General features: G+C 42.6%; 1 protein-coding gene across 2 annotated transcripts in view; it reads left to right on the forward strand.

The window, feature by feature from the left end:
* Positions 1-20,256, forward strand: part of GRK5 (G protein-coupled receptor kinase 5) — a 155,208-nt gene that overhangs the window by 119,730 nt on the left and 15,222 nt on the right. The window contains exons 5-12 of one of the 2 annotated variants that reach the window (XM_042019448.1): positions 2,450-2,550; positions 5,426-5,518; positions 7,699-7,762; positions 8,270-8,410; positions 9,515-9,705; positions 14,265-14,302; positions 15,115-15,204; positions 16,505-16,713. In XM_042019448.1, the coding sequence (XP_041875382.1) occupies positions 2,450-2,550; positions 5,426-5,518; positions 7,699-7,762; positions 8,270-8,410; positions 9,515-9,705; positions 14,265-14,302; positions 15,115-15,204; positions 16,505-16,713 (927 nt within the window). Of the gene's footprint in view, positions 1-2,449; positions 2,551-5,421; positions 5,519-7,698; positions 7,763-8,269; positions 8,411-9,514; positions 9,706-14,264; positions 14,303-15,114; positions 15,205-16,504; positions 16,714-20,256 lie in introns of both variants that reach the window. The other variant, XM_042019449.1, reaches the window with a different exon arrangement.

Consider the following 20,256-nt stretch of genomic DNA (forward strand, 5'->3'; position numbering starts at 1 on the left):
CCTCTTTATGAATAAGAGTTAGCTGATGCTTATAATTTTTTTTTAAATGTCCTTTGATCTCAGACAAAGTTTGATGGAACTAGCACTCTAGTAGTGTGTCATAGGCATGATCCTCAACACTAACCTCAAGGCAGCTTACCTTCCACTGGGAAATTAATTTCCAGTGGGAAATGGGAGTTGCCTGGCATGAGTAAGAATCAGGTCACTAGTCTAAATGACTAATTATGCAGTTTAGTACTTAGCTTTTGGATTCTAGTTTTGGCCTCTAAATGTACAACAAGTTCCAGATGTAATCAATAGTAACTTCAGTTAGAGGCCCTGGTATGGATTTTGCAGAAGTGCTGCTCCATTCACATCAGAAGACACTCCTGGTCCACAGCAGTACCAAGACTGTGGAGTTCATGGATGTTTCTGTACCCTGTAAGTCAGAGAGATGATCATCTTGGACTGGGGCTCAGACCAGTGGATTCATACAGCCACGTACCAGCTCTGGGCTACCAGTGAGCATTTGTGTGCAAATGTGTATCCACTGAGTACATAAATTGTACAGGTATTCATTCATCTGGTTTCTAGCCAAAATCAACTGAAATACTGCTAATCATTAGGCTTTTGTTCATATCTGAATATTCCTTTAAAGCCTTTGTTTTAATCTGTTTCCCTGTCTTTTCCCCCAGTAGTTTCAGTGCTGTAGGACTGGAAAATAGGACTTTTGGGGTTTTTTCCTAGTTCTTTCATTGCTCCCCTCTTGCCTCTATTTACTTTCTTGAACTAAAATGGGGACTTAATTTCATTGTGGGCATGTATATTTACCTCAGTGATCAAGCAGGCTGAGAAAATCTGGCTTTGTCTCAGTCTCTCTATCTTTTAGATGATAACATGAGGGGCTTACCTACCTCTCAAGAAACCATGAGACAAGAATTCTTAATTATTAGTAATCTACTCTGCCTGTGATTAAAAGTGGGTGTCCCCTAGATATATTTTGACGAGGAAATAGGGGAATATATTGAGGAAATGAGGAAACATTTCAGCAAGGTCAGAGGTATCCGTAGCACCTTCTGCAGATTGTCTGTCAAGGCTGAGCAGTGAGAGTGCCTAACACAGCATGCACAGACAGTTCTGTAAACCATGTTCCTATTTAAAAACATTGAAGTGGAACAAACTTACTTTTTCGTGTCACAACCAGGATCATATTCACATTTCAGCAGTGGGAAGGAAAAGATAAAAGACTTAATTCAGCTTTCAACATGCTGGAGATTTTCTCTGGCTCCACCTCTGCCCCTTCCTCTGTCCTCATTCCCAGTGTTTTTGAACTCTGCCTGCAATGCATTTCAGTGCTTGCCAAGACATCTCTAACTAGGGGTGAGTTAATGAGAACATCTGGCCAGGAATGAGGGATGATGCTCTGTGACCCACCCACTCAGCACATCTGGTGGTTGTGGGCATGGATGGGGGACGTTACTGAGCATTAAAGCTTCTGCAAGGAAAGAGGATTTTATCATCTATGGCTGGGTTTATTGAAAATACCCAAATCCAATTGGTTATATAAAGGGACTTTCATGTACTTGGGAGAAATGCCTGTAAATAGGTGCACACACACACAAATATACACTTTGTAATATAATTACAGTATACAGGCGATGTGTAAAAATGTGACTGCCTAAAAAACTGTCTTTTTAGGTAATTAGTCCCAAAAGTCCTAAACTGGTTAACCATCAAGGCATATTGCAAGAGACCTCTCTTTGGTAAGGGCTTTTTGAAGGGCTGAATATACATTCTCTCCAAAGGGAGGAGAGGATGAAAAGAGTTTATATGCTTGCTTGGCAAAGTTCCTTTTTGAAATTATTATTTTGAAGCTGCTGAATTATTTTTGTCATTCTAAGGATGAACTAAGGTGTCCAGATACTTTTGTGAACATCTTTTTATGTTTTGTATTATGTTAGATGTAGATCTGTATCAGTAAGTACCAATGCTTCGCTCTTGTTTTGCTTTGCTGGTTAACAAAAAAAAAAAAAAAAAAAAAAAAAAAGAAAGATGGATTTTTCAGACTGCACAATGAATCACCCATGAAGTGAAAACACTGGGCAAATTCTCTTTTGTTTAATAGAATGGCCTGTACACAGTTCAGGCCAGCACATTTTTCATGGGATGCAAGGGAGCAGTTCAAAGAATTGGCAAGGAGTGGGTCCTGCATATTCATGAGGCTGGGCAAGGAGGTGAAGGTACAGGAGAAGGCAGAAAAGCAATGTGAGGATAGAGTGGAATGTGGAGCGAGTTGCCACGGTATCCTATTTTACTGCTCTTTGACGTAAAGCTCCTTTGCTTTTACACAACCGCTGGAATTGAATGGCAGCAGCTCGGGACATAAATAATGAATGTGCCTCTCACATGTTAAGAGGGGAGAATCTGCACCTCGTCACAGAGTTAATGTGCCCCTCTCTTTTCTCCCCAGTCTCCAGCCTATGTGCCCGAAGTCAGTCGAGAACTTATCCAACAGACAGAGGAGAAGCTCGAAAACAGCCCCTGCAAAGAGCTGTTCTCTCCCTGTACAAAGTAAGTATAACACGACACCCGAACATCACAGGGTTGCAGCCAGCAGCTTGTAAGGAATGTGTCAGACAGAGACATTTCAGTCTGAACCTGAGGCAGGTATCTTTGGCTCCTGCTCACAATCCTAGAGGCAGAGCTGACAAGCGGTGAAGTCATTTCATCTGAACAAAATATAATAAATATTTCCATGCCATTATATACACTACACACAGGCACTTACTGTTTCAGGTATTTGACAGAGTGTTCTAGCCAAGTAAACCAGCCGTGGGTTTCATGCTGTGTGAAAAGAGCTACAAAGATAATGTATCCAAAGAAAACATCTCTGTTTCAAAGTGAATAAAAATTAAGTGGCTATACAGTCCATTTAGACAGAGGAATGTGCAAACTTGCTCCGCATGGCTTTTCCAGAAAATCTTCACCAGGAGAACAGGGCTTCTTTAATGCTTTCTGTCTGTCTGTGGCGTTCAAACGAACGTGCATTATTTCACCCTTTGTCTGGGAAAAGGCTTATCAGTTTCTGCAGCGATTTGTGCCATTATGTGCTAAAGCTCCAGGTATGCAATCTGCATTTGCAAACCCTGCCCCGAGCGCGTCCACGCCAGTAGATCATAAACCAATAAAAATATGAAAAGGAGGGATCATCACACGCGGGCCCATGTGGTTTCTGGCTGAGCACGGTTTGTTTTCCCTGGGTGATGTAATGGGGATTTGTAAAATTTGCTCCGCTGTCATTCATTGTTTTGACTCATTTCATTGACCTTTTCTGGTTTCAGTTATTCTCTGCGTTGGTAGGAGCTGTGGGTTATTTCTGGCCTTCCCTTATAGCACAGGCAGTCTCCTTGCATTGGCCTGGTGTCCTGTAGAGATGCTCTGTAGCTCGCACCACTTGTGGGTGCCAGTCCCAGCGACAAAGGCAGAGCTGTGCTCAACACAAAGCCCCCGGTGCCTGTTTCCAGTTCTCCAATCGGTTTGAAAGCTGACAGTTCCCTCTAAAATGCACTTTGTTGTTGCCAAAGAGGGGAGCTAAAAAGCAAACAACTGCTGAAAGGCAGCTATTGTTCTTTTAAAATACGTGCAGCTTTTAATTAACTGAATGGAAAGGGGCGAGCATTGGACACCACTTAATGCAGGCTCCTTCCTTCATCCCAGCTGAAGCACAGGAATGAGCCAGGTTTGGGACCTTGTTAATAAATATGCTGATCATTTCACACGGACTAAAATGAGGTCAAAAGGAAGTTTTAAAAACTTGCTGTTGGTATTTACTGGTAGTGAATGATGTTAATTTTGGAAGGTCTCACAGTCAGACCAGAAAAGGGAGGCATACATACAAATATGAGCCCTGCTGTCCTGTAGGAGCAGGGATGGGATGAGTTTCATTCACATCTCCACAGATAAAAATCAGTCTGCAAAAAAAGAGTGTGTATAACAACTTCTGCTTCTACACTTAATATTTTGACTGTCTGCTCCTGCCCTCCTCCAAGTTCACCTAGAATTCTGATGTTGAATTTGGACATTTGTTAAGGCAGATTAAGACTTACTTTTTATTTTATTTTGTAATCTTTAATCCATGAGGGGAAACTGTTATGATCTATGTCCAGTCAAAGCTAATGAAGATAGCAACAATTTGACTTGTGCATACTGAACATGTGCACCTGCCTTCTCCAAATTGATGGTGCAAGAATTAAAAAAAAAATAAAATATTGCAACAGCTGAGAAATTCCAAAAATACCAGCTCATGAACAGGGAGGAACTAAACTGAGGAGACACATTACTCATGGTGACTTGTTTGCTCAGAGAACTGCCCCAGGGTAAGGCATAGACTATCCATTCCCAAACAAGAGTAGTTGTTCAGAGAGGATTTCCTCCTTCCAGCAAGATCTGGAAATGTGTCTGTGTGCCCTTAGACACTGACACAGATGTGTCTGTATACACCCAGACAGAGATGCTCATTTCTTTGAGCATTTTTCATCCAAACCCAGCTTCTGTCCTGCCAGGGCTGCCAGTAGAGGTGGATGCAGGAGCCCCAGTAAGCAAGGCAGGAACCAACACCAGCAGTTGTTAAACAACACAACCACCTTCATTTTAGGCAACACCCAGCTCAGCCCATGTTTTCTTAGTTCCAAACCTCTGGCCTTTCTGACGGGGTGCCTGATGCTCTCTGACTCTTTGCTGCCTGTCACGAGCAACAGACTTTGTTCTCACATTTGCAGACTGACCTTTTTATTCCTTTATTCCTTCCATTATGCAAAACAGTACATCCACTGCATGAGCCCCAAAATTCTTTTCTCAATCCAGAAGCAAATCCACATTCCTGTTCAGACTTTTCTTTCCTCTGTTTTTTCCTATGAAGCACATAGCTGTTAGGAGATCCCCTTTGACTTTAGTCACAAGTACTAATGCTTCTCTACAGCAGGAATTGAAATGGATCTTTTTACTCAAAATGGTGCCTCTGATCGTCCCTCTTTGACAGAAATGGGCTTCAGCCAGAAATTTTCTATCCAGATGTAAATGTCCCTCAAAGTTTGGGAGCTCAGTTCCTGAGGGTGTTGTTTCAGTTTACACATAGAAGCAAAGACATTCGGTGTCTGGTGGCTAACAGCCTCTGTAAAAGTCCATTAAAGCCAGTGGGAGTTGCCCTATGAATTTTCAGCAAGCATCACCAGTATTCAGCTTGTATGAGGCCTCCTGTTATGAAATGCATCAAGCACATCACTTTGTTTCTAGATTGAAACAGTGAGTAAAATAAAGTACAAAATAAAGTAAAAGTAACATAATCCTACCATACAAGATATCTGGATTTTTCTCCTCTTGTTTTGTTTCTCTTTTGCTCCAAGTTCAGGATTATAAAATGCTTATATATCCTTTTCATCTGAGATAGATCTGTCCTTGACCACCTCAGTGGGGAGCCATTCCAAGAGTACCTAAACAGCATGTACTTCGACAGGTTTCTCCAGTGGAAGTGGTTGGAAAGGTAAGTGTCACAAGATTTTTTTTTAAATAAAAATAAATAAAAAGGTTTATTTTTACTTTCCATGAAAAGTCTGTAGAATATGCTCGAATTCTGACAGTTGAGATAATGTTTGCTTCTACAGCTCCAGTGTTCGACCATTTAATGGTCTTAGGTACATTAAACATATTAGGTATGATTAATGTGCATTCAGCAACTTCATCTGTCTTTCTGTTTAGCTACCCTCTGAACGTGGTGACATTTTGTCTGGACCAGTTGTCACTGTTATTAAATCACTCTAAACAGAGAAAAATGTGGCGGATAGGTCCTCTCACTGTATTTATTGGCTGGACATTCCTGAGCACATTCAATAAGCAGGCAGCCTTAGTGTGTATTAATTTGCAAGGAAAGGGGCTTGTGCATTTCCCTTGTCAGGGAGTGCTGTAGCAGACGGTCACTGCTGGGTGACAGTGACCTTGAGCTGAGAGAAGCCCCATTTTCCACGAATGGAATTAATTACGGCGGATGAGTTAGGGCCGGATCCATGAGCGGTGAGTGTCAGCAGGATGCCTCCAGATCAAAGGAGCTGCCAGTTCCTCTCCCTGGAAAGCTACAAAGCTGCTGCTCAAGAGGGGTGGGCAGAGGGAAGAGCCATTTCTTGCCAAGACATGCTCCACATGCCATCTTTCCTGAGCCCAGCATTTACTCTTCCATTTCAATTAAAAAAACATTGGGTGATTCATCCCTAGCCAGGCTATTTCCTATCTATTTTCACATTCGGGATAAGGAATTTTCTGAAACGCTTTGAGGATTTTTTTTTTCCATTCCCCCAACATGTGTGACAAGCTATTGGATATGCCTGGTTTAAGAAGCTGGGAGAATTGTTTTTAGGATTAGCAAAGGGATGTTAGTAGCATGGAGTGATCAACACCTCCTGACAGCCTGCTGGCTCCAGACGAGCAGTGACACAGTCCATTTATTCCAGGGACATTGCTGAACATGTAGTTATCACGACTAATTGTTGCTTTTAACCCCAAAAGCATTTGCAGCAGCCTCATGGAAAACTGAAAATAACATCTTCTCCTCTTCTAGTTTTGACTTTCTGCATACTCTTCTTCCCCCACTTAGGAAAACAATAATGGGCATTAATGAAAGGATTCATTTTGGCATTTATTCCTCATTGTCATCAACCTCATCATCCCTGTGGTGGGAACAGCCATGTTACTGTGCTCCCTCTGCCGGCTGGCTGCCTGCCAGAGGGGAACAAGGATGACAGGAATATTCGTATCCACTGCTAGGATCCTTGTAAAACCTTGGTGATGGAGTGGTGGATACAAAATGGGATCTCGCTGAACCTAGAATTCTTCTTCTGTCATGTTATAAAACTTTTACAGTAGCAAAGTAAAAGCTGGCTCTAGAGTTGGAGCCATTCTGGAAGAGCAGATTTTGTGGGAAGCCTGGGAGATTGTATAGGGATCATGTCAAGTGATTTTTGTGGAGCACTCTGTCCTCAGGGACAGACTTATTTAACCTTAATTTGGCTCTTGCCATCACGGCCTTCTTGCCCGTGATGTTCCCCCAGGAAGCAAGTAGCCCAGAGGGAATGGACTGGCTTGGACCTTGTCTTCCCGCTCTCCCAGCCTGCAAATGACACATAAATCCACCTCTGCTGCTCCCAGCATTGTTTCTGCCTTTGACTCCTATAAGTTCCATGTTTTGTTTAAGACGCCAGAAGTATTTTCTGGTGGATTGAATTTCGGATCGCTTTTTCTCATCTTGCAGGCCAAGCAAAGCAATGTGTTAGCCCATCCTATATATGTCATGGGTATTAATATCTTACTGGAAGATCTCAAGCTTCCTCTTTGCTTAACAGAGGCCAAGGCTGTATAATGGAGATTCAGAACCCTCCTTGGTCGTAACATGCTAGTAGAAATTATACTGATGACTCACTAATGTGTTGTATTTTATTACAGCTTAATATGTTGGAATTGAAAAGTTCAAGCCATACATAGTATTGAAGTAATGTAATTACATCATTATATATTATATTATATAATACGATTACCTTGAAATAATGGGATTATGAAATATTTATCTATTTTGCTTTTCAAAAGTATGCTCTGAAATAAATAAATCACAGAGAGTGAATTAAACATAGTGTGGTGGTGGGGGGGGGGTTATTTATTTATTTTATTTTCCTCCAGGCAACCAGTAACGAAAAACACATTTCGGCAGTACAGGGTACTGGGGAAAGGCGGCTTTGGGGAGGTGAGTAATTCTGAAACTTTCTGTTCAGAGTGTTTCTTACTTTTTAGGCGCTGCAGATACAGGAGCCTGTGATGTTTCATTAATTGCTGACAGTTCTACTTAACCCCTCATGACACTGTAATCTCAAAAGGACACTTTTGAGAGTTACTTTGTGTTCATCTGTTGCATTCACAGTGGAATTAGGGTCACACCCTTATGTGTATTTTCCTGGTGTCTGGAGGTGGCAGCAGAGGCAGAGGAGGTGCAGACTGAGAGATTACAATCTGCCCAGACAAAGGGAGGTGGGAGAGGAAGCAGGCGGAGGAAAGTGAAATAATTAAACCAATATTCCACAGCAGGTTTGGAAACAGTAGTCAGTCCCCCAGCTGCCCCCCCCAGGCCTGGCTCGCTAAGCCGCCGTCTCTCGCCTTAAAAGGACTAAATCAGAGGAGATGGTGAGGAGTAAAGTGCAGCCCAGACACAGCGTTTGCTTCGAATTACCCGGCAATTGTTCTGCTCAATTCGCAGGTCTGCGCCTGCCAAGTGCGAGCCACGGGGAAGATGTACGCCTGCAAGAGATTAGAGAAGAAGAGGATAAAGAAGAGGAAAGGCGAATCCATGGCACTCAATGAGAAGCAGATTTTAGAAAAAGTCAATAGTCAGTTTGTAGTGAGTATTGAGCTCCGTGGCACTCGGCTCCCTGCTCGCCTGCTGAGCGCTGTTCTGGTTTGAATCCAGTGTCTCCTCCATCTCCTGCTCCTGGAAAGGTGCTGGAAGCTGAATGCCTTTGCTGTGCACCTTAGCCCTGCTCCATGTACCTTTGCCGAGTTTCATTTTAGTCTCTGGTCCATGAGAAATGCAGCAGTCAAGGGGCCTGTGCCTGCCATGGGAACACGATGTGTTTTGCAGCCTTGGCTTGCATCACAGCTGCACCAGGCTGAGCTATTCTTATCCAGTGTGATTACCTGAATTCCCAGGGTCTGGGAGAGAGGTGCTTGGAGGAGACTGAAGGAGATTCAACCCAAAGAGATCAGATGAGACTGGCTTGTAGAAGCATCTAAGCAGTGAAGTGGAGCTGGTCTCCCTGATGCAGGGCTCTCCTGAGTCACACCAGCTCTTGTGCCTCCTTTAAAACTTGCCTTAGATTAAAAAAAATAATAAAAAGAGAGAGGTGTTATCTCAGCATGTGTCATATTCTTTATACTTATTTCTGTGTATACAACAGATGCAAGATGTTTACTTACCTCTGGCAGAAGCCAAGAGGATAGAACATATTTAAAAGTGATGAGTAGATTTTGGCCAGCCTGATTTTTCCTTGGGCACCCACCAGAGCCTCTCAGGGATGGTGATGACCTTCATGTCTCTGTGGTGGTCCATTTGATCACCCCAGGCTGGGATATCTGAGCCTTCCAGGGAACTCACTGAGATGCAAAATGGTGCAGCAGGAGGTGTAGATTCCCTTGATTACTAAGATTTCTCATATATGGGAAAATATGCCTGGTTTTAGTATGTTTGTCCAGTCTCTGAAGCCATCTGAGCCTTGAGGGCTTCTGGTGATAAATAGGCTGGATTCCACAAATGAATCTGTAAAATCCTAACGTCTGATTTTTCTGTACTTTTTTAATGCATGTTTGCCATTGTAAGGAAGCCCATTGACCAAATTCAGTCAATGTAATTTTTTCATTTTCTAGAGAAAATCTTTAATGCAAAGCTAGCACTTCCTTCTTAGCAGCCATCTGAAATGTCACAACTGTGCTACAAATGTTCTTCTAGGTCAATTTAGCCTATGCCTATGAAACAAAGGACGCACTGTGTTTAGTTCTGACCATAATGAATGGAGGTGACCTGAAGTTTCATATCTACAACATGGGAAACCCAGGCTTCGAGGAGGAAAGAGCTTTGTTTTATGCAGCAGAGATTCTTTGTGGCTTGGAAGACCTACACAGAGAAAATACTGTGTACAGGTAAGCACTCTCTGGAGTCTTAGGATGTCTTTTCTGGGTAGGAAAGAATTGTCTCCATCCTCCCTTCTCACTGTGGTGCTGTACATCTGAGATGCCTGAGTGCTTTGGCTGAAATTTCGCAGAGCCCTGTATAAATACAGCATGATACAGTAATCATGGAAGGAAGCAGTTGCTTCCTTAAATACATCCTGTCTAAATGGTACAGAACAAGTGCAAAGCTCCCCAAACCCTTCCTCAGCATGCACTGGGCAACATAAGAAAGTGATGGAAGTTCCTTTAAAGGGATTTCATTAAGGAATCTAGTTCCTAGTTGGGATGAAATGGACATCATTCCATCCAAGCCTCTATTTTAATTAGTTAGATTATATTGCATGAGGGGCTGTAGCACGTCAGATGCGGCACAACTTCTGTTGCAGAGGGAGTGCAATCCCAAGAGGGTGTCTGAGACACAGGGCATGGATTTATACTAGTGTGATTAGCTAGATGGGATCATGGTGATCCTGGCATGCCAGCCATGGAAGGGGGCCCATTCCCAGCCACACAACAGAGGCATCCTGCTGGCAGCATCCCACCATCCATGGGTGCAGCCAGCGGGCACAGCACTGCCTGGCGCCGCCGCTGCCACTTCCAGGAGGGCAGATCCCAAGTTCTCAGATTCCAGTTTGGCTTACAGCTCTATACAAGCACTTTTCCAGGGCAGGCTGGATAAGCAGGCAGATTGCAGACAGAGTTCTTGTGACTCCTCGAGGATTTTTTTTCTTTAATCAACAGCCACTGTAGTTGTAAACAACAGTTAATGTTTGTCTTCATCATCCCAGCTTGTGAAATCATCGTTGCTGGCATTCACAGCCGAAGAGGGCCTGTGAATTGATGAAAGAACTTCCAAGGACAATGATTAATAGACAATAAGATGCTATTTTTAAAAGCCAAGCCATGCTTTAAATCATTTGGTGTGCCTGTGTGTAATATGTATGATGCGTATGCTTGCATGCATAGAAATTGCAATATTGTTGTTCCTTGGAGGAGATCTCTAACAAACTGCCACTTGGTTGCCTTAGATCTTGCTAGCTGGCACACAGAGGGCAGACAGATAACATGCTGATTTAGCTGGTGCTCGCCCAAGGAAGAGGTTTTTTCTTTCCCCAAGGAGCAAAATGGTACTAAGTGTTTAATGTCAATTGAAAAATCAAATCATGAGTGAAGTGTCTGGCTTCCTTTTCCTTTAAAAAACTGCCTACCACATTTAAAAACGTTTTAGGAGGTAATACAGTGTTTCACAATCACATTTTATTGAAAGAAAATAAAAGACTGGTACATTCGTAACATGGCTGGTAAAATGCCATGCTAATGCCATTTTCTAACAGAACAAATCAGATCTGGCCACCTAAACTAGTGTGTGGCTCTGAGAGAAATGGCACCTACTTCCTTAAGCAGTAGTTTTCATGCTACTCTTAAAAGAGCTGCTACTTTACACCTCAGATGGCACATTCATTTTGGTGATGAATGATACTAGATCCTTGTAGGTGACATTTTCTAGCAGTATTTCAGGAGCATCTGCAGAGACCCCTCATTTGTAATAGCACAGCGTGTTGTGGGACCCGTGAGAAGTGCTATATAGGTCAATAAAATATAGCAGCTAAATGCTACCGCTTTCTCAAGGCGAATAATTCATCACAAAACACTTATTCCTCAGACTTAATTTCATTTTCTATAAACAAAATGCTCCTGAGTAAATCACAGCGTTGGAAAATGTATCCCCATCTCCTGGGCCGCTGCTGACGCACGCTGCAGACGTGACCCGGGAGAACAACCAGGCTCAGAGTCAGATTTATCTCATTCAGAATTCCCTTGTCAAACATGGCACTCCTGTTACATTTCTCAACGGCATCATGTTAGTAAAGGTCAACGGGTTGGTTGTTCATGGAAAGCAAGTGTAAAAAGCTGCTGGTTCTCCTCAAATTATTTATATGTGTATATATATATATATATTTCTATTCTATTATTTATAATATGTATTTATATGTTTGTTTCATATTTTATAGATATGAAATACATATAAATGTGTATATATATATGTATATAATGTAACATTTTTTTGTTTATATTTGGTTATTTGTATATTTTTATATATGTAATGTTTTTAAATTTATTCTATAGCCATGCCTGGAAGCTCCAGTCAGCATCAAGTCCACATTGTCCCAGGCATTGCGCAAATACATGGTAAAGCCTTGTCCACAGTGATTAATTGAGTTGTTTAGGCTGTCCTGCACAGCCAAACAATTGCCTTTTGAGCATGGGCACAGTGCCAGCAGTTTATGTTTCAGTATGTTTGGGCAAGGCTGCTTTACAAATAGGAAGCTGGGCCTTTGGGAAGTAGCCTTATGTCCACCAGGCAGTTTTATTCCTCCTGGACATTTCAGTCATGAACCCTTGGAAGTGCTGGCCTTGCACAGGAAGCCAGCCTTGATCCTGAGGAACCAGAAATCTGAAAACAGGAACGACAGCTTATGTCTAGGAGGGGAGGAAGGCTTCCTCTAATTGCCTTAAATTGCAGAAGACTGTAAGGACTGAACTGGTGTTCTCAGAGTCCTCATGGACTTTTCCTCATTCAAAGACAACATTTCCCAAATTGCACGCTAGATTCTTGTTATTGGCCCCCAGTTACAGTTTTAGGTGGGACTAATAACTGCTGAGTTACTGATGATGAAGTAACTGAGGAAGGCTTCAAGGAGTTCTTCAAGGAAATAGTTCTTACAGGATTTGGAATATATTTTTATTTTTAAAATTTATTTATAAAAATAAATAGGAGATGCCTGTGACCATGCTGGTCCAGCATTGGAAACCTTCTGCTGATAGGCAGGGAAAGCCCACAGTGGTATGTTAAACAAAATCACAGCTTCTCCTCAGCATTCAGCTGCCCTTCACATATTTCTGCATTGTTTATTTGAAAAGTAGGCTTGGTACCACTGGGCACTGAGTGAGGTTTGTCTCGGAGGTCAGGAAGGTCTGAAGCAAGCAAGAAGAGGCGATTACTCACAGTGCTCTGTGTTCTTGCTTGAAGTAATAAATATAAACAGGACAAGTTTCAAAGTTCCAATCTTGGCATTGTTAAAACTATAAAATACCCCTCTCCATTCACAGGAAAATTCATGATGCTGGAATGGTACAGCTTGAGAGGTGGCGTGGGCTCCTGCCCAGGCTCTGTGCTCTGCCCTGTTCCCTGGTGAAAGAGTTTCTGTTGTCCACGCCCTCTCTTTGCTCTGTGCACAGCAGTTCCTCTTGCTGGGAAGTAACATCACCAAGCTGGTTCACAGATGCAAGGAGGCCTTACAAAAAGAAGAGACCAAGCACTGCTTGGATTTGCACCAGGCTGAACACTGTCTTAAGATAAAAGCCAGGGCATCATGTGGTGAACTGAAGCAATCCTGTTTTCCCTGCCTCACCCAGCCACTGGTGCCTCATTCAGGCTCCTGAGCCAGCACAGCCCAGTCCTGGGGCATGGCCCTTCTGGGACACTCCCTGCCCAGCACGTCCCTATATCCCCTCTGACACCTCTGTTCCTGTCTCCCAAGCTGGCTTCATTCCCACTCTGCACTAGCAGGATGGGAAGGAGCCCTTCAGGCTCCCACCTCAACAGCAGCCCAAGAATAGCAGCAGCTGCAAAGTTGTGCTGCTGGGCTTTGGAAAGGTTTGGAAAACAGCCTTGGTCAAGGAGGGGACAGCGTGGCTGGCCTGGGCAGCACCTCAAAGCAGCAGCTGGTGGAGCAGGTTTTGTGCAGACAAACCTTTCAGAAGAAGGATCTGCCAAGGCTCTGCTAAATATATGAAAATTGAGATTATTTGCTTCAGAAGTTTATACCTCTCCCAGATTTGGGACTTTTTCTTTTTTTTTTTTCAGGAACAGTAAAAGGCACATCCTTGACATCAGATTGACCACCTTGCCAATTTTCATGGCATTGCTCCAAACCACACAAGCACTAGAGTTTCACAAATGTTTGCAAGAAGAATCTTAATCTGGGCCCAACATTCCCCCCTCTCCCCCACATTTCCCAAACTTAACAAAATTATTGCACATGTATGCGATTGCATGGGCACACATTCACATACTTGGTCTGAGTCAGATGCCAGACATAGAAAATTTGAGCCCAACAGGTCGTTATTTCCATTTTCACATGTAAATAAAGTATTTTAAAACCTAAAATCTTTTTTTTTTTAGGTAAGATTTTATAACAAAAAATGCTACAGAGATCTAGCAACAGACAGGACTATAGGGGTTCGTTTACAGGGCTTACAGGACTAGATGGATGAGTCCATTATAGGGTAGATTAGGAACTAAAAGCTTGGCTTAGTGAAAAATTGTAAAATTGTTTAGAAAAAGACATATGGCTTCAGTCTATCTGTGAAGTGAGTTGTAAAAGGTTGTATTGGTTTCAAGAGTTCCTTGCTGTTTGAGTTGAGACTCAACTGGTTTATTACGAGTAATAAATGCACTCACACAGTTGTAGGGTTGTGTTATCAAAACCAGCTTCATACCCATAACTGCTATCTTTCATTTTCAGAGATCTGAAGCCAGAAAATATCCTGCTGGATGATTATGGTAAGTCTCGGAGGTTTACAGAGATGCTTTCACAGGAAAGTAGATTAAGTTAGTTTTAGAATATATATTGCACAAAGACAAAAAATGCTCTGAAGTGATTAAGAGGCTCAGCATACACTAATATTCCTGTCTTGGGGTGGGAGAGCTGCTGGAGCTCGGTGCACAGATGGAAGGAAGCAGCCGTGCCCTCAGCAGGGGCTGTTCTCGAGAGCTCGGCGTTGCTGGGGCTCTCTGCCTTTCGTTGTTGTTTTTCCATCCTTGTTTTAAGGCTGATGCAACACAAAGGGAGTTCTGATTTCTAAATCTGTGCTTCCCTCTCCGGTTTTGAAAGTACTTTCATCCTCTGCTGAGCCAAGTCGGGTTTTATGCAAACCCAGGTACCCATTCATTGCTGAAGGCAGCAATAATCAAATCTTGTGCTGCCTTGCAGACCAGATGTAGCCTCTTCAGCCATCACAGAGTTACGGAATTGTGTCAGCCCATCCATCCTCTGTGATCAGTTCAAGATACTTCCCCACAGCATGCTTCTCTCTGCCTTTTTTCATTGGTTTTAAAATACCTAATACAATCCACTCCAGTCCACAGCCTCACTGTTAACATTTATTTCACTGCGTTGTAGTGCCCTTAATGATTCCTCTTTTCCATATCAATGAAACGGCTCCAATTCAGTCATTCAGAACACTCTTTTCTTAAAATGCCCGAGCAGTAAATTGCAGGAGTATTTTAGCAATGACCACAGTTGTGGGTTTTGGACTAATTTGGGTCAGGTTTTATATCTGCTTTGTGTTGTTTTGTTTCTTTTTACCTTCCAGGCCATATTAGAATATCTGATTTGGGTCTAGCTGTTAAAATCCCCGAGGGTGAATCAATCCGTGGAAGAGTAGGAACAGTAGGGTATATGGGTAAGTCTTCCACAGCTCATCTTTTAAAAAATTTGGTGAGATTACTTGAGTTTTAGAGATATTTCTGCCAAGTAAGCTTAAGAAAAAGAGTAAAAAACATTCACATTCAGTTGTGGCCAGTTCCATGCAGCAACTCCCACAGAAATCCTGATAGTGGAAATCAGAAGAGGGTGAAAGGATGGACCTCTACAGCTCTCAGTGTGGCTGGTCTATCTAACCTTAAATCAGCAAAGAAAGTTGAAAGGGGAGACAACTGGGATTCTAGTGATTTTAGTGTAGATTTATCTTAGGAGGGTTATGTGCCAAAATAAAGGTTTCTTTCTAGTTGCTGCTTTGTGTAAGAGTTAGAATGTATTTGTATGGTTATGATAAAATGGGTAAATCTGCACCTTTGGTCATCTTGACCAGGGTCATCTTGAGTTTTCCTCTCTGTGCAGGGGAGGCTGCATAAAAGACAAGTAGAGATTTGTACATGGGTTTAAAAAAAAAAATCACTCCCTTATTTAGCTAGATCTGTTTTCAAAATTCAATGTAATTATTTTCATGCATTCTCTGGGTGGGCATATTTCTTGGAGTAAAAATTGCTTATGCTTATTTGACTGAATAGAAACTGGCTGATGTGAGCCACTGTTACACCATATGGAGACTTTAATGAAAGCAAGCAAATCAGTTGTCATGTCTAAATTTTGTTATCTCAGTGTAAGTTTGCGTGCACACTAAGGCTCTGTGCTTGTGAGCACGTGCGGATGTGTGTTTGTACCCATGCATGGAGGTGAGGGTGCCTGCAAGACAGTGACTATCTTCCCAAAAGCATTGTGTGGGGTTGCAACACAAAATTAATGGATTGGGGTTTCTTTAAAGGGGAAAAAGAAAAGCTATAAAGTGACCAAAGAGACAGAATTTGCTTTTGAAGAAATGTCACGGCTGTTTACAGGATGTGTTGCATTTAATTTCTTCCCTAAATGGAGAAATCTGGAGGAGCTCTTAAGATTAGGTCTCTGCTTAATATTTAGATCCAACTTCTTTCTGTGCTTTTTTTTTTTTTTAATTGGACTGAGTTGGTAGAGAAGTCAGAAGACAGCATGCACAAGGCATGTAGCATGTAGAGAGAACACCATGGCATGTAGCATGCTGCATTTCCTGTAATGCCATCAACTGAAATCAGGAGGTATTTTTGTATCTTACCCACCATTCTCTGTGCATGTGTATTGAGTCACCAAAATGAAACTTCTGGGCATTTGAGTGTTTTGCCTGTGTAGACACCAAGCATTTCCACAAGGCATCTCACTCTCCTCCACAGCTCCAGAGGTGTTGAACAACCAGAGATACACACTGAGCCCTGACTACTGGGGGCTAGGCTGTCTCATTTATGAAATGATTGCTGGGCAATCACCATTCCGTGGAAGGAAAGAGAAAGTGAAGAGGGAAGAAGTGGACAGAAGAGTGCTGGAGACAGAAGAGGTGTACTCCCATAAGTTCTCCGAGGAGGCCAAGTCCATCTGTAAAATGGTAAGGGGCTGGAAGGCCCAGTGTGGGAGCTGTGACTGACACAGTCTGAGCAGTAACAGGGTACCATAGAGGGGCTGCAGAAACAAGGACTAACCAAGCTCATCTGTGGATGGGATGACTGCATTCTCTATTCATTCAAACTGTGTTTATTTGGGCTTGCTTCTCCATGAGATTCATCATGGTCATCCTGAGCCCTTTCCAAGGTTTTATGGCCAAGGGAGCGGTATCTATTCTCATGAGACTTTGAATGTTAGTTTGCAGTCAAGAATGCATTTCTGTCTTTTATAACCTTGTAGAAAAAAATAAAAAGGACTTGATGATGCAAGAATCTGATTGTCTCCTGCAAGGAACTGCAAACCCCACCCTTCCATTGTCTTTGGTGAGAGCTGGGGGTAAGCAGGACAAAGATTATGCAATGAAATTATTGTGACACTCAAATGTTGTCCCAGCCCATCTCACTAACTTTCTTAGCAGCTTTTCCCCTGGGGTGCCAGGGTATCCAGCTTTTCTTAATACTGTTGAGCCGTTCTTTAAAATGTTTTCTCACTCTTTCAGCTGGTAGTCATTTTCGTAGGACAATAGCCATGTCTGACAATGGAAATCCTCAATCCCTCTGAAAAATCTCAAAGCTGTGTCTGAATTCATCAATGTCTTGTTGACATCCATCTTTAGAAGGCTGAATTGTAATTTGGAAAAGGATGTGGCCTTTTTCTGGGTGTTGTTTGCTAACGGGTGAAGTCTCCTTCAGACACAGTGACATCTGTGTTTGCTGGTAGAGGGAGAACGAAGGGGAGGAAAAGTCAACAAATAGGTAGAGAGAGTTTCACCAATGTCTTGTGCAACAGGCAAGCAAAGAGCAGATCCACAGCACTCTTGTTGGCTGGCTGCGTGAAGAGACACTGAAGTCTCCTTGCAAAATATTAATGGTAGCACTGCCAAGTATCATGCCTGGAAGTCATTAACTCACAGTGCACCAAGTCATTCCCGAATCCTCGGGGTGGTAATTAACTGACATCACTGTTGATAGATGCTCCCAACCATTTGCTGCCCTTAATTGGTGATGCAGAGCCCCCAGTGAAGCCAACATGGGAGGATCTGGGGCAGCCTGTTGGGGCTCTCACAGACTGTCCCATGTGCCCCAACAGGCTGCCTTCTCTCCTCAGGTAGCATCTCAGCTCCCACCAGGTGGGGAGCAGCATCTGCTGGAGTGGCAGAGAATTTGTGTGGGTCCTGCTGTTAATCTGAAATGGAGATGTGAGGCAAAAATTATATCTTGCTGCTTGAGGCACAGAATCAGAACAGTTTGGGTTGAAAAGGACCTTTAAAGATCACCTAGTCCAAGCCCCCTTTTCTGGCTGACATACCTGTAGAAGCCCTTCTTGTTACTCTTTATGTCCCTTGCATAACAGAAAGAATATATACCTTGAAAATAACCATGAGAGCTTAAAGCTGAGAAGAGCTGAATGCAGCATTGATGGGATAGCACTGTAGTTGACCTACCACACTCCCAGGGGAGCAGACAGTCATCACACTGTAGTGGTCATTTTCATCTTCCAGCCGTGGAGACTATGGTTTCAGGGAGTCGGGACCTCAGCAGATCATCTAGTTAATTCTCTTGCCTCAGGGAAGCATGGACTATATATAAATTATTCCTGAAAACTTGATCACTGCTGCTTCCCCTATCCAACCACGTGGCATGTTTATTGAGGTGGTTTGTGCAAACTATTAATGGATCCAAAGATAACCTTTTCCTTTCTGAGCATTAATATCTTAAGACAGGAGGAGTCTTAGTCCTGATGCTGAGTGGGATGACATTTGTGGTTTCCCATCCAAAAGTAGTTTATTTTATCAAGTGATGTTTTATAAAAAATCCATTATTCAAACATATTTTCTTCAATTCTTTTTGCTTTTTATATTGAAAGCCATAACTTTTGTTGCTTGCCATCAGCATCTTAACAAGGAAACAAAAGAGTAATAAAGTACCCATCATATCTGCAAAATGAAGCAAAACGTTGCAATACATAAATGAAACCTGAGCCTTCACCAAGATCCAACACAAAAGGCTTTCCCATAGTGGACTCTTCAGAGCAGGAGTGAGGAAATGTTCCCCACCATGTTGCCCAAACTTCTTCTCTTCAGAGCTTACTCCATGAGCTAATAGCATCACCACCAGGAAAGACATTGTCTTTATTCATTTACTCATATGCAAACCCTCTAGTGTCACCCCACGTCAGCCTTCCCCTCCTGGATGTTTGTGCCCTTTTGCATTTTTGCAGGCGCATATCATAGCTCCCATTAATCATCAGCCATCCCATATTTCCATGTTTCATTTTGTAAGTAATTTCCCATAAATCAGACCTCCTTTTGGACTGAAATGGAGATGAATAACAAATAATTAGGAACAGGGGCAGCTGGCTTTCTGGGAAGCTCCCCAACCCATAGTTCCCATATAACATAGCTGCTCCTGGTGTGTTTTTTCTCTGAAAAATATCCAGTCTTTCTAGGAAATGCTCTGTGTTTGTTGTTGCTGTGCCCTGTCCTTCATTGATGTACATGTGTGTTTGCCCTGACAAGTGCAGTCATGCATCCAAAGATGTGACTTGAAGTGCATTCAAGTCAGCAGTGTTAGATGGGCCCACACTGCTGTGCTGCTCTGTCACTCTGTCAGTGCCCTGCTTGTCTGAATTTCCCACAAATTTGTCTTCCCTGATGCCTTTCATCCCTGAAGCTCCCATTTTACTCTACCCAAGGGATCTCTGATGAGAGGGTGAAAAGAAGACAGAGCCAAACTCTTGGTTTGGTGTCCTGTAACAGGACAGGAAGCAACGGAAACAAACTGAGACACCAGAGTGTTCAGTTCCCTCTGAACACTGGGAAACATTTTTTCCATGGTGAAGGTAGCCAAATAGTGAAACAGGTTACCTAGAAAGGCTGTATAGTCTCCACACTTCGAGATACACGAAGCCCAGCTGGACAAGGTCTGGAACAATCTGCTGCTTTGAGCAGGGGGATTGGACTAGACAATGTCTAAATGTGGCTTCCAGCTTCAGCTGTTCCATGTTTCTCATCTCCATTCCCTTTTCAAAGTGCATCCCCAACCAACTAAAAGATAATGGGTTCTGTTTTCCTTAAAAGCAGTTTCTTCCTGTTCCTCACTCACCATCAGGAATTCTGTCATCATACAGCTACTCCTGCTGCTGCCATCCCTCCTTTCTGCTTTCATCCTGTGGAAATCAACATTATGAGTTTATCAGTTTATCAGTGCCCAAGGATAACTGCTCTTTCATCTCTTCTCTCATTTAGTAATTGACCATAGTATTGCTTTTCCACTCTCTAAAAATTGCTTCAAATAATATGTTTACTTCAGTGTCAGGGCTGAACTTTATCTAGGTGATTCCTTAAACTGCTTGATCAGCTGGGTCAATGGAAATGGTTTTAGCATTCCCCTTGTCTCCTTTCATGAGCAACAAGTTTTTGTTTCCCTTACTCCTATAATTTTAGGACTAACATCTTAGGACTTGGAATTATTTTTTACATGGTATG

Source organism: Corvus kubaryi, unplaced genomic scaffold (genome assembly GCF_017639235.1).
Source record: "Corvus kubaryi isolate FWS band 111438036 unplaced genomic scaffold, C.kubaryi_AGA036_p1.0 138, whole genome shotgun sequence".
Lineage (NCBI taxonomy): Eukaryota > Metazoa > Chordata > Aves > Passeriformes > Corvidae > Corvus > Corvus kubaryi.